Source organism: Tauraco erythrolophus, chromosome 9 (genome assembly GCF_009769465.1).
Source record: "Tauraco erythrolophus isolate bTauEry1 chromosome 9, bTauEry1.pri, whole genome shotgun sequence".
In the NCBI taxonomy this organism is placed as follows: Eukaryota; Metazoa; Chordata; class Aves; order Musophagiformes; family Musophagidae; genus Tauraco; species Tauraco erythrolophus.
In genome coordinates, this window is record NC_141473.1 from 17,807,811 (window position 1) to 17,822,468 (window position 14,658).

At 37.1% G+C, this 14,658-nt stretch overlaps 1 protein-coding gene across 1 annotated transcript in view; it reads left to right on the forward strand.

The window, feature by feature from the left end:
- The window catches only part of BLNK (B cell linker), a 109,456-nt gene that overhangs the window by 75,725 nt on the left and 19,073 nt on the right, over positions 1-14,658 (forward strand). The window contains exons 4-14 of the mRNA XM_086616423.1: positions 128-193; positions 4,890-4,946; positions 7,014-7,063; positions 8,059-8,099; positions 8,979-9,135; positions 10,350-10,519; positions 10,960-11,041; positions 11,814-11,894; positions 13,356-13,381; positions 13,930-13,958; positions 14,280-14,375. Of these exons, the coding sequence (XP_086472549.1) occupies positions 128-193; positions 4,890-4,946; positions 7,014-7,063; positions 8,059-8,099; positions 8,979-9,135; positions 10,350-10,519; positions 10,960-11,041; positions 11,814-11,894; positions 13,356-13,381; positions 13,930-13,958; positions 14,280-14,375 (855 nt within the window). The remainder of the gene's footprint in view (positions 1-127; positions 194-4,889; positions 4,947-7,013; positions 7,064-8,058; positions 8,100-8,978; positions 9,136-10,349; positions 10,520-10,959; positions 11,042-11,813; positions 11,895-13,355; positions 13,382-13,929; positions 13,959-14,279; positions 14,376-14,658) is intronic.

A 14,658-nucleotide genomic window follows, 5' to 3' on the forward strand; every position in this document is an offset into this window, starting at 1 on the left:
CGTACCTTAAGCATTTTTGATGTGAGAAATATTACTGGAAATGCAGTTCCTGTATTTTTCTTAATTTATATGAATGGGTGTTCAATCACATAGCAATTTTAATCAAGCTTTGTTTAATACCTTACAGGAAGCTTCAAAAGATGGTGCATGACATGAAGAAAAATGAAAGTGGAATAATAAACAAGTTCAAAAAGTAAGTTTGAAATGCCAATCCTAGTTTTATCAATTTGGGCAAGTTGAGATTACTAGCATAGTGTATAATACTTTAGTGATGGGACTGTGTTATTCTAGAGGGATATACTTCAGTGTATATAAAGAGCTTCAGTCCAGACTATGACATGCAGAATTGTCATCAGTATTAAGTGTATCACAAAGTAGCTGCAGAACTGGCCTCCAATGGGAGGTTGTGTTTGTAGCCCTGAAAAACAGTATTTGTATTTTTCTTACATATTCTTTGAGAATGATCATCACTTGTTTGGGTGTGTGCCTTTCTCCTCAGGTCACTGTTTAGGCTACCTGCTGCAGTTAAGTTTTAATTTGAGCTCCACCTTGAACCAACTGATCAGACATTACAGCTAGAATTCCCATAAAAATCCTAAATCCTAAGTCCTCACATGTTACAGTCCTATAAAACAAAACCCAGCATTACCTAACATCCTTATTCTAGTAAGAACTGCTGAACAGCACGTGTATTGATGTCATGCGCATATGAGTATCATAAAATATTCATGTGTATTTATACATAGAAAGAAATTCCAGTAATTCTGCATCCTTGTCAAATGAATACAGCATTCACTGTTCCCAGTCAAACATCTATTTAAACCAATTAACTATTTAGCACACTTTTTCTTAATGCAATAGCTCATATGCTTTGAACTTCTCTTTGGTTGTGATTTTCTCATTCAGATGTCATTCTTTAATGGGTCATTGATGACAAAAGTACTAAGTACTTTTAAAAGCTAATTAGTACACAGAATCTGCAGTGTTTCCAGGACAATCATATTAAATTCTAGAAATACAGCTCTCATACATAAAAGGCACAGATAAACATTGTTTAAAATTGTTCTTAAAGAGTGACCATGATGGCTCATTTCCAGGAAAAGAAAAAGTATAGTTTTAGCAAGAGCTAATTTTAGGTGTGTATGAAGCAGGCAGTAGGCTGGTGAGAGAAGCAGTAGGGCTCTGCCTGGTTTGGCTATGCAAGAGCTTTGGAAAGCCAGGCTGGTTACAGCTACTGCCCCTGCTGCCAGCCCAGGCAGGGCTGGTGTTCGTGGGGCAGCTGCTATTCCTGGCAGAGGAGGGGGATACGCTTCCAGGAGCAGCAGCGACCACCTGGCTCACCCATTCCCCAGGCAGAAGTAGTGACCTGAGGTTGCAAGCCCTCCTTTGTCACCTCTTTATCACAGCTGTGATTCTGTCCAAAAACCTTGAGCAGGCTCTGATGGTGATATCTGATATATCAGATAGATTCTTGAGATGACTTTTTTCCTTTACTCATCCTCTTTCACTCTAGTACTGCTGCAATTCACAGTACATCAGTCACGTGATGTATTTACTTGTTATTTCCACACAAGCACAAAAGCAAATTTTCCCTTAAAATGACCCACTTTCAACTATTTGGATCTTTAATTTAATCTAAGTGAATTTTTGGTTTTTTAACAGTGTGTATGCAAATAGATCACTATGTTCAGAGATCTGTCTGCAAAAAAACTCATAGTTTCACCTGAGACCTGCTCACAGGTGAAATATGGGCATTCAGTTATCACTTCCTCCATTTCTGTTATAGGATTATTTTATTAAACGTCAAGGATGTAAACATGACTGAAGCAGGAAAAATTGTATACAAAATTGGCTTTATGTCACACAGATTTAGAATTTGATCAAACGATCAAATACTTATTAAAGACACTTCTAAAATCTGGATTGTCTCTTGAGTATGCACAAAAGTAAGTGAAGTTCTTGCATCAAGTGTCTTGCTCTCCAATCTAGTTCATGTGCAGGTGAGTAGGGATATATCTACTATCCATATGTGTCTTAAAGGTCTATGGAAAACAATCTGAACAGTGGTGATAACATGAAAGAAAACTACAGATTGTTTCTTCATTGCTTAAAAGTTGGTGCTGTTTATTCCTCATCCCGACTAAAAATTTTCTGACAGTAAAAATATTGCCCACTGCAAGCTACCATTCACCTGCTTGCCCTTAATCACATGCAAAACTGTTTACTGGAGTCCCCGCTACTGAGCAGATCATGATGTCAAAGAGGATTGTGTACTCAGGTGTAGAAGCAATAGTTACAGCCGAAGTTATAGAAACAATGAGTTGGGGCTGTTTTTTCGTATTTACATCCTTGGTAATATAGAACAGGGAAGTAAGAGAGAAATCATAGGTTTCACTCTGCAGGATGGCTCCTATGCTTGAAACGCACTGTAACGACATAGCGCTCATCTGTAAATCACAAGCTTTGAGCCTCTAGGCTTTGTTCAATGGAATCCTAACTCCAGTGAAGTCAATGCTAAAAGTCATACTGCACATACAGCAAAGTCAGGATTTCACTCAACTTTTGGTGTGTGCTGACCTACTGCGTTGAATAAGAAATTACAAGTTACTTTTACAAGTTACAAATTACTCACCTTGTTGCGATACCACATCCTATCAAAGCTTCCTTTGCAAAGCCATCAGAAATCGTGCACTTGGACTTGTTCATCTAACTGCACACAATCCAAATATTCGCATTTTTTTTGAAATCACATTTGCCATGTGACCTGAAAAATTGAAAGAAAATGCATCTTCATCTCATCTGCTTTACCAAGCTCTTTAGTTGGGTAAGTTTTTACTTCAGATTTGTCTGGTCCATTTTCCTATACCGTTTATAACTTAGGTGGTAACTTCAGGCAGAAAAATGGGAGCTGTGTCACTAAATGACAGCCTCTCTCTGTAGCCTGAGTAGCTGTAACTAGCAGACATCCATGATAAAACCCTTGACAGATGGAAAAGTTGCATTTTATGGGCTAAACAATGAGAGAAAAGTACTAAAATCAAGCTGTACCACACTTAGAAACCAGGGAAAAGTATAATACCCAATTTTAACTGTATTCTGAAGAAATATGAATTTCAACATGTAGCTGAATAGAATGTTTTGAGTGCCAGGATTTTTATTAATCTTTACTTTGATGAAATATTGTTATATTAATAAATCACAACTGTATGCCATTTCACTGCCACAGCACATCGTAAAGAAAATGTGCAAAAGAGGAGTAATAACACTTAAAAAAAGAAGTTTCAGATTAATTTTTTGTACAATAGCCAGATACTTCCAAAGCTATAACAAAGTATTCCACTAGGTCATGAGAATACAGCTGGATCTGTCAGCTGGATTGCACCTGTTCAGAACACTTGAAAAAGTTTTCAGCAAAGTTAAATTAATTTTCTTATGATTAAAAGTGTGATGATCTAGTGCACTTAAAACTAATACATAAACATTCAACTCAGTATAAGATGTCAATATGATTTTTATAAAACCTATTAAGTTAAAATGATTCCTAAGAAGCCAGTGGACTTTGTATGGAATTACAACAGAAAAAGGGAAAGACTCTTGAATACAAAGAGTTTTTAGGCACATCTTAAATGCTGAGAGAGTGGGCACAAACACTAGTGAGGAAATGCATCTGTAGGAGAATTAAGTGCTACTTAATTACATAGCTACTGCTATGTACATTTGGTTACTTTTCTGGGTGTAGCCTGTAAAAACAAGTGTTGCTAGAGCAGAAAAGTCAGACCTCTGCTGCAGTTTGTTAAAAAATTCTCCATTTAGCGCAAGAAAACACAAAAATGTACTATGAGCTCGAAGCATGTGATTAATATTTGCAATTCCTATAGGACTCCCTACATGACAAAAGTTGAGCACATGTCTAAGTGCTTTGTTGGATCAACCTAAGCATGCTATAGATGGGGAAATCTCAGAATACATTGGTTTTTTTAAAATGAAATATTTTATTGTCCTAAAAGTTATTGTGAATTTCTGTACATTGTATTCTGTTCTCTTGTGAGCAGCTTCTAGGCTCCATTATATGAAATGTCTCAAAAGCTACCTGGTTATTTGTTGAAGCTAAAAGTATATACTAAGATATGGTATGTTGCTTTTAAAACTTGTAAACATACTCTCAAAAATGTACTTGGATTTTATTGAGTCCTTTAGAACTGAAATTTCTCAGGGTTATTTCAAAATCTCCAGAAAATTACTCATTCTTCTATTAAATTTTAGAAAAATACTTGTCTCAATTAAGTAAATGGAAACTTGAATTATTTGTGTTCTATCACAGCTAACACTGCGATACTTCAACACCTGTAACTTAAGTCCAGAGTGGAGTAGCACTAGAATATTTTACTTGGAAATTGCATGTGCTATAATTTTATATACCTCTGTTAAAAGACATATTAGGAAGTCATTCTGTCTTCCACTTAAATATGTATGCTCAGTTGGATGGTATTTGGTTCTTTCAGTCCTTTCTCATTAAGTTCAGAGGAAAAGGACAGAGTCACTTGTCACTCTGCAAGCATCTATGCGGATAATCACATCAGAATCTGAAATAGCTAGGTTACTACTCCATGGCATAGGGGTTATGTCTTTTGAGCTGGCATTGTGGTTTGCACATTGGGTAAAGTTCTGCTCTTGCAAATTGAAGCTCCAATTGAGTTCAAAAGAGCCTGGATTTCAGTTCTGGCACTCAGTAAATCATACCAGTACAATGAGAATTTTATTTTTTTTAAAGTGGATTTGAATTTTAGAATAAATAACATATTTGAAGAGATTCTACCAAATATAGATGTGGCCATCAACTGTTTCAGCTGTAAAAGAAACATTATTTCTTTTCTTTTATTGATATTCAGGTTCCAAAATGAACAAGTGGCCTTAATTTGCAAAACTGGGAAAGATACTTGGGATAGGTATGCTATTTCAGAGCTGCACAATGGCATGATAGTTGCTTAGACACAGACTTCTGTTCTGTGCTTCATATGCTTATGTTATAACATATTTACATTTTCTGTCGGGGCCACTGCCAGGATTTACAGGGCCTGGGACAAAGTGTTGAAGTCTTTTGCTTAGCAGCTTGGAAATGTATAATGTGGCTTAAGCCATGTACTTTATACTGTGACTTAGCCTCTTACTATTGCCATAGATCCACTATTTTCCAAGTCTCCACTGTCTCTGAACAACTCATGATAGACATGTTGTGAAGAACATTAATAGATTTTGGTCTACCCTCCCTAAGACCCGAGATCTCCCCTGGCAGTGGCCCCGGATTTTTCTTTCTAACATGCCTGTGCTAACCTGGACAGAAGACAACAGCAGTGCAGTTGAGAATGCTTTTTTGATTTACTATTTCTACATTAAGTTATATTCATGCTGTAGGAAGTTAAAGACTTGGAGGAGGCAGCTATCCATCATTAGTGTTGTTAGTAATGAACAAAGCAGATAAACACTTCAAAAATAATGTGCCTAGATTTTTTTGTTTGATATTTTTTTATGTTTGTTTAGCGTTTTTTTTATTTTTATTTTTTTTAGACCTTTAGCGATGCCTGCATCATCCATTCATTCATGCATGGGCCTTTTTTTTTTTTTCATGACTATCTGAACAACAGAATTCCATGAATTCAACTCAAAAGTAGCCAAAGCATTTCTCAAAACAGATGGGAAAAGTGTGTAAATTGATGTGTTAGTGCTAGCATGCCACCACCCTGAGTTATCAGTACCTGAACAATGACACCTGAGCATGCTCAGGACCTAAATACTGAATGTCAAATTCTTGTGGTAAAGTAAAATTTGTAGACAGACATTGCCATTACTCAGAAGAAAAACATTTTAAACTCTTTGTGGACAATTATTTTGTAAATAATTTGCTTATTTTGGCAAATGAATTTGTTAGAGCTTGATTGAAGAATGAGTGAAGCCATCAATTCAGTGGACCATATTCAGGTCCGTGGTGAGGTCCCATTAGTGCTACAGGGAAGCTGTCAGACAATGTTCAAAAGTCACTTTGAAGAGTCATTTTTATGTAAATTGTGTTAATGTTTTATATGGCTACAAAAAGGGTCTTTTTTCTCTTCAGGTACATCAGTCTGGCCTCTGATGTTACACATGCACCATTTGTTTTGACTTTAAACCCAAATTCTTCTCTTTTTTTACAGGGTAATGAAATAATTGATATTATCAACTGGCTGTAATTCAGTGTCTTCTCTGGACAGCTGCAGTTTAGCAAACGGGTGTGTGTGTATATACACACACAAATTTACATATATATGTATGAACAGGAGTACACATATATATGTGTATGCACATATATTACATACATGTATACTCCTGTTTGCTAAATATATACATGCATGCATGTATATGTATAGCCACAAAGATCCTTTCACTATTTCTATAAACTACCTTTTGGTTCACTTGGTATTACAAATGCCGTTATAACAGTATTTACTAAAAAAAGGGACATAACACCATAAAAAAGTAAGTGGAAACAGAATCTGGCCCTGAGAGACCTGGTATGCATTTAAACAGTAATCAGAAAATAAAGTGTACCCAAAATGATAGTTATAAAAATATGTCTGGAGAGTGCCGCAACACTTTTTTTATGCCACAGTCTTAGCAAAGTCTCTGTGAGCCTGAACAGATTTTTCGTTTTCAGATGGATGTGCATGTATCTCTGACCCCTATGTTATCTGTTTCTGCATTGGGAATGAGAGTGGGTGGGCAAGGAAGCTGTTCTTTCAAAATATATTCTTAGCAGGAAAAAAAAAAAAAAAAAATCTCAGATTAGATTCTAATCTCTTATCTCTTTCTAGTTTTTCAAAGCATTCTCCTGCAGATATTTGCTAAGCATCTGTGATGGTAATCTTTATTTCTTCTGCTGCAGGTATCTTTTGTTATCAGCTTTTTTATGTGTGCAGCTAATGTTCCGTTCTAGTGAATGTTACTTATAAGATCATAAATGTAATAATTATTGTTTACAGGCTAAAAAAAAAACCTCCACCAAGTCTGCCACAAAGGGATTATGCTTCAGGTAAGGCTGTATTAATGGAAATTTAAACTGCATGTTCGTATATTTGATACCTATACACTTATAGGTACTGTGATACTATTTCAGCTATACGTTTCCTCGTAATTTGTTTTTAATGAGAACACAATATAACATTATCAACAACTCTGAAGGTATTTCACACCTCTGAAATCAGAGGCAAGCAAAACATGGCAAGTTGTCCCAGCATGAAAAAAAGAGTAGCAAGTAGCTATTCTTTCAAAATCAGTACTTACCAGGGTTCTGCAGGTAGACTGAACGGAGGAGAATTCACACGTGGCCCCCCTCTGCCAGAAACTGTGATGTGAAAGTAAATAGGGAAAAAAATGAACAAATGGATCATCACAGATTCAGACTCTTAATACTATTAATGTGACAAGATGACATCATAAACCATCTTGAAGGTAGAACTACGTTTGCTTATCGTACAGCGCTGCCCACAAACTAGTTCATGCCCATTTTTACAAGTTAACAGCTATCTTGTTAAGGAAACAAAGATGAAAACTGGAGCAAAGAGGACAGAGTTCAGAAGTTGTCAGATAATTGTCCCGTGTTTAACATAAACACTTGTAATTAGTGTGCTGTCTCAGAGCTTTAACCAAGAAACAAGAAAGTCCAAGGACCAGAGGTCAGCGATAATTCCATTATGTAGAAATTGTTGCTCCTACTTAAAAATGAGATGCATTAGCAGAACACTATGGGTAAAGTGCACACTCTGCTGTCAGACTATGTGCAGTTTGCCATTTTCTAATGCTTTTCCAACAGTTCTGAAACAACTTATTAAAAACAAGCAAGCAGGCATTTAGCTTACTAGTCAATCTAAACCAGATGTGTTGCTCTGAACTGTTTAGGAAATTTTGACTGCTCTTTTTTTTTTTTTTAAATGGAATATGATAGACTTTTTTTTTTCAATCTATACTTAAGATAAACATTTATGTTCACTCTTCTTTCTCCTTAAATAACTCTAATGTTTGGTTTAGAACATGCAGACAATGAAGAGGAACAATGGTCAGATGATTTTGTAAGTACATATTTTGGGGTAGTAGGATGTCACTGTAGCATGTAGTTCAGCACAAGCAATAAGAAGTTTATTTTCAAATCATCTGCTTGTGGTTGAACCTAATACTACTGAAGTGTTATCTTATTTGTGACATTAGCATTATTTACAAGTAGCCACTGATTTTTAGCCAGCTCAATTTTTTTTACTTTCAACTTAGAAATACACTTAGAAGCAATGTCAGTGGTAGCCATGGATGCTAAGCTTTTTGGATTAGTAAGCATATGGCATCAATTTGAGGGACTTTTCAAACTGAACAATAATTTCAGAAACCACAAGATCTTCTATTTGGGGGTGGGAGAGATGAGGAGGGGAAAGCCACTTCTTCCTAAATGTGAAAAATTTCTGGTAAGGTTTTAGAGAACATTAGAATGAAGAAAGCCATGGCCATCAGCCATGTAAAATAATTGCCATACTGTACAACCATCAGCCTGAAGTGACTAGTTTCCTTCAGGAGTTAGCTCCTGAGTACTCTTTTAGTAGGAAATGGAGAGGAAGTGGCAGGACACATCAGGAGTCACAGATGGAACCAGGAGGGAACTGTCCTGTGAAGGGAACCAAGCTGTTGGTCTGTAATTTGAAGACTGAGCTCTTGGTGTGAAAAGACTCCTTGGAGATAGCAAGGACATAGGAAGCAGGAAGCTCCTGGGAGGAGCAGAGGGGAAGCAGACAGGAGTGCCTATTTGTTTAGAGAGGAAGCACTAAAGGGAGTGTAATGTGTCTTTCAAGGATGCGCTCTTGTGATTTAGTTAATTGCACTCCTGCAAGGATATTTGTGTCATATGTTGCTATGAAGCTGTAAGTATGTTATGAGATGAGAAATGGGAACTTCTGTCTTTCTAGGACAGTGATTATGAAAATCCGGATGACCACTCTGACTCAGAGATGTATGTTGTCCCCAGCGAAGAGAATCCTGATGACAGCTATGAGCCACCTCCAAGTGAGCAGGAGAAAAAGAAGATTCCCTCTGCATTCCCTATTTCTAGGGGTGAATATGCAGGTAGCTGTGGAATAGTTGGCTGTATCAGCTTGATAATTGCTTATCTATTGGTACCAGAAGAGAAGTGGCCTCAAATGGACTAACCTGTCCTTTCCTCAAGAGTTTGCTTTTCATTCTGAAAATCAGGTCTTCAGCTTTCAGGGATATGATTTGTTATTACAGCATGAAATAGGTTAGTATTGCTGCTAGCGGTGTTTAGAATTTTAATATGTGTCCTAGAGACTTTGATAGACATCTACTAACGACAAAATTCAAGCAAAGGTATGGGAGATAGCACCAACTTTGCTCCAGATTCACATGCATAACTTAATGCAGGAATTTATATAGAAGATCAAGCACGTAAGGCTAGATAGGTTCCTTGTCTTTTCTGTATCTCAAATCATTATTTCAAAAGCAGTAAAACAGAGAACAAAGCAGCCCAAATATTCACTCCATATTGTCCATCAAGATTGATACTGAGGAGGATAAATACATTGAAAAGCAGGTCAGGATCAATATTTTATTTACATCAGTCCAGCATAAAGGCATTTTTTTCTTCCTCTTTTGATGCTTCTCAGTGATGGGCAGATCACACTGAAGAGAATGAAAGTTAGCATCAGTTAGATGGAGATTTGGGCCATAGGGAAAACAAACATTGGCATGATACCTGCTTTCATTTTTGTATGCTACAGGACTTACTGGTTATAGAATAATCAAAATGCTAAAATGCTACATATGTACTCATAGAAAGAGGTTTATCAGCACTTCACCTATGTATTCTTTGAAAAGGAGAGGAATTTTTAAAATGACACCCCAGAGGACCTGGCGTAATTTGTTTCAGTCCCATGCTTTGTGCTTAACAGCTGTTTTTCTTGTGTGTCAGATATGTTTTCTCCCTTCCTATGACCAAAATTAATACTGGCACAGGACATACTACCTAATGGACTACAGGACCTAGACAACACATTTTTCCCAAGGAGTTAAACAGTTATCCATACAACAGTCAGTGTCTAAGCACCCTTTGCAGCCTGATACAGAGGACTAAGTTGCTGCCTTGAGCGATGAAATAGGACCAGTACATACACAAGTCTCAACATCAGGACCAGCATGCACTCACGTCTGCCGTTTGACCTGAGCTGCAGCAACAGTAAAGATTTGTTTGCACAAGTAGTAGAAGATGATCCAGAGGCTAATGTCTAGTTTTTACTAAAACTGTTGTTTTCTTCCATATTAAGACAATCGCACAAGTCACCAGCAGCTTCCTCCCATCAACAAACCTCTCCCAAGCACACCCAGTCAAGCCATGTCCAGACCGAAGAAACCATCTGTGCCATCCCTGCCTTTGCCATCTCCTGCTGCAAAACCAAAAGTACCACCCAAGCCTAAGGAGTGTAGTGATGATGAGGTAATGTTCATGGATACACTTGTTTTGACAGTTTAAATGACTGATGACCCTGCACCAAGCGTAAGATAGACTACTCAGTAATGCCATGGCCTGACCTCTTTATTGACCTCTCTGGTACAAATCATTTTGTACGTCACGAGCAGCACCCTGTGAGTTACCGTGTTGATTCCTAGTGGCTATCTACCTACTCCAAGTATCAAGGATACTCTTTAGACCATGGAATAGTTCCTGCTCATCTGTAACAACCTGCAGGCAATGGGGAGAAAGCAACCTCAAAGGCTATCCCAGGACCAACGGGAAGGGAGGGCTTTTATCCACCAGTTAGAACTGGAGTAATTAGTCCCCAAGACTAAAAGCCCTGCTGCCAGGGCTTCAATCCTAACAGTTTGTTGATATGATGGAGGTTTAACTGGCAGATTTTTGTCCTGCATTTCTCATAGGATAATTACATTGTGCCAGTGGACAATGACGACGATAACTATATTGAACCCACAGAAAGCAACATGTCACTACCTACAAGATGTGAGTTTTAGTCATTTAAGCTAATAATTATTGTCTTGTTAGGAACAACAGTGGGGAAAAAAGGGATCAAACTAACATCTGTTTCTAGGGTTCAAAGAGTGGAGATGTAACTATTAGAGAACGCCGCCTGCAAAATTCAGTTGGCTCCTTTGGCCCATGACAAGGCCAAGGAAAATTATATTTAACTTTATTGGAAGCCATGTTTATTTCCTGCCTCTCTCACTCAGTTGTTTCAAAGTTCAGCCCTCATACAACCAGGAAGCCTTTCATGGTATATGATCTTGTTTCTCATCCAAGGGAGCCACAGCATTAAAATTCTCTGTTTGCTGAAGTGCCTCAGGAGAAGAACAAGCCTTTTTATATTTTCAGTAGATAGAGACAGACTTTGATTTTTTTATTTTTTTTTTTTTAACCTCACTATTTGAAATATATTTAGCTGGAGAGTGAAATTACCACAGTCCAAAGGTGAAAAGTAAACAGAAGAGTATGTAGTTCTGCTCTCTGATGTTACTGACAGTATCAAACCTATTCAGCAAGGCATGAACACTGAATAATGTTTCCCTTTTAAAATGAGAGCTGCTTTCTGCCTTGGTTGATTTGTTCAAGGTCACACAAAAAGGCTATTGCTTGGACATACTGAATATTTATTCTTAATATACAAATGCTACATTGTTAGTTTTTTAATACATATGTATGTGTATGTATGTAAATATACATATGTATATACACACACGTGCACAAGTGTATATGTATATGAATAAAATGTTTTTAGCTCCTGTGAACAGATTTATGAAGACAACAAAGTCAGCCCCCCCTACTTCTCCAAAGCCTTCTCTATCTTCTGATGTGCAAGGTATGTGGAGTTTGTATCACTGTTAAAATAAAATAATCTAAGACTGAGGAATATTAAATTACACTTGATGTATTCACAACACAAACCATATGACATACTTCAGTAAAACAAAAATATGTCCCTCTCTAGGTTTTTCTGTGTTGTAGCAGTTGTTTTGGCTAGGTTGAGTAGCAAATCTGTTTTAAGCATGAATAAAACTAGAACAAGTGATTTGCCTCAAACTAATTATGTTTAGTCTTTTGCTCTAGCAGAGGAACACAAATGGATCGATACAGCGAAAAGGATTTTTTTGATTATAGGACTCAGTATGTCAGTAATCTCATTTCACTGTAGGAATCAAGACTCAATACTTAAAAACCACATCACGATTCAACCTTAAAGAAATTTTATATAGGCTGATGTTTTACATGCTCTTTAATAACAGTGTTCTTGTTTACGTTCTATAAAGAACAATTTATTTGGAAAAAATAAACAAAAGCAGACGTAAATAAGAGGAATTATATTTGCTTTTGTAAGTGCAGATACTTGCTTAGTCTTTCTTAGCTGTGCGAAATCAGAGTTGTTCTGCATCATCATCATGTCATTAATTGCTTGGATTGTACCTTTACTGACTGATCACACAGTTCTTTAAAAGTCTTTGCATATTCATTAGCAACGTGTTTAGCTTTCAAGTCATAAACTACAGAAGTTTTTTTTCTGAATGACTTAAGATTTTGTGAGTTACTTTTCAGACATTTTAAAATGCCCTTTTCAGTCTTAGCCTTTCTGTAAATCAGTGTCGAGCAACAACCAGCTCTAGACAGATGTTACTAAAAATATAAAACATCTCCCCCTGGTGGGAACTCGGACTTTTTTCAGTGCAATGAAAGTAAGGAATCCTGACACGAAATTTGTTGAAATATAATTCAGTTTTCATTAAAGAAACTGGACGTAGATAAGGATGCTGGTGGTTTTGGCTTTTAGTATCTGTGAATTAGAATACAGCTATGGGACAGAGGTCAGGTATGGATGCTGGCCATGCAAATGAGCCAGCTTGTATTTATGATTCGCCTGATCTCTCCTCCCAGAGTCAAAGAAAGGCTAAATGCTATCACAGGTATGACAACACATCTTTTCCAAATTGTCCCAGGTTTACACAACGCAAGCATTCATATTGCTTTAGAGGGGAAAAAAAAAAAAAGAAAAAATAAAAATTAAAAAAAGCTTGTGAGGTGGAGGGCAAGTCCGTTAATACGGTGACTGTTTATCAAACTTGCTGGGACTTTTCCTGAAGTTTTCACTAGAAGACCAGGGGTGTAGCTACCCCAGGGTTTTGGAGGCAGAATCAAGCTCTGAGCAACTTCTCAGTTGCTTTTCCAGAGGCAGAAGCACAATCGATAGAAATTCTGATCTGTTTTTCTGGTAACATGTAGTATGTTTTTGCTAACCAAAGAACACGTTTTTTTCCTCCTTGTTCTATAGAAGTCTACGAGGTTCCTGAAGAAGAGGTAAGGACTTTCTGTAGTTTGACTCATGTTGCCCTCAGACAGGGAATAAATGTGATTGTGAAAAAAAAGATGATCAGTCTTTCAAAGGGGAAAAATGGGAACAAATCTCTGCCTGCACTGAAAGCTTTCTGACACTTCCTTCACAGAAAAGCTAGCAAACCAATTCAAAAGGTCTGCAGAACAGAATAAATGGGAAGGGAAGAATATCCTGGTCCTATGTGATAGTGGTCTGGTATGGGAAGCAGCAGCCTAAAGGAATGCTTTCTAGAAGCAGAACTGCAGCAAAGGAGCAATGACAGTTCTTACACAGTAATTTTCTTTCTACTTGCTGGTACTGACATGACATACAGCCAAAGCAGTGTACTCAAAGTTTCACAGGTTTACTGGTGGTGACTTCTCGCCTCTCCTATCATAGTACAGATTACCAGGCAGAGTTCTACTAGAAATCTAAAAATAAGATATTGCTGTGATAACATAAATAGGACCATATAAGTGTATTTTATTAAATCAAAATGTGACCCAATAGTTTAGTGCACTTTCTCTTACAGGAAAAGCCATCACCACCACTGGTAAACAGGTAATCCATTACTATGAATGTGTGTGTATTATTTAAAACTTGTCAGAAAATACATTTTCTCATCTAGATACTATATGTTTAATAATTCTTTCTCTAGAAGATATACATATAGTAATTCTCTCTTTAGATTGTCTACACAAAAATTGGCATCCAATTCTATGTTACTTTCAATAACCCAAGCATAATACATGTTAAAAAGAAATGCCTCCTAAGGGTACTTTTTAGAATTTTGAAGGAGTAGGGGAGGAGAAAGAGAGGTTTTCTTTGCATGCACTGTCATTAAATATAGTTTTCCATTCTTAATTCATGTTTTATTACTAGGTTCACTAAGCCACTTCCGTCTGTATGCTCTCAGAACACAGAGCACTTGCATGTGCACAGCATGACTAGAGTGTCACCTAAACTGGATACTTCCAGGTAAGTCAACAGCAGCTTATATCAATAGCAAATAGAAAATTTTCTTCTCTCTGTAGTGTAGCCCTCAGATAATAAGCAATTGTCAGGACACATAAATAGCTACAGATTGTGGGACAAGATAGGAATTGAAAGGTCTCATTTCCTTACATACTTCTCTATTCTAGCCAATTTGCCAAGTGGATACTATTTTCTTGAATATCCCTTTAGAGATCCTGTGCAGGGGTAAAACATCTCTGAAAGCCAGTTTAAAGTCCTGTACCTACCTCTACACCCTTGCAAATGA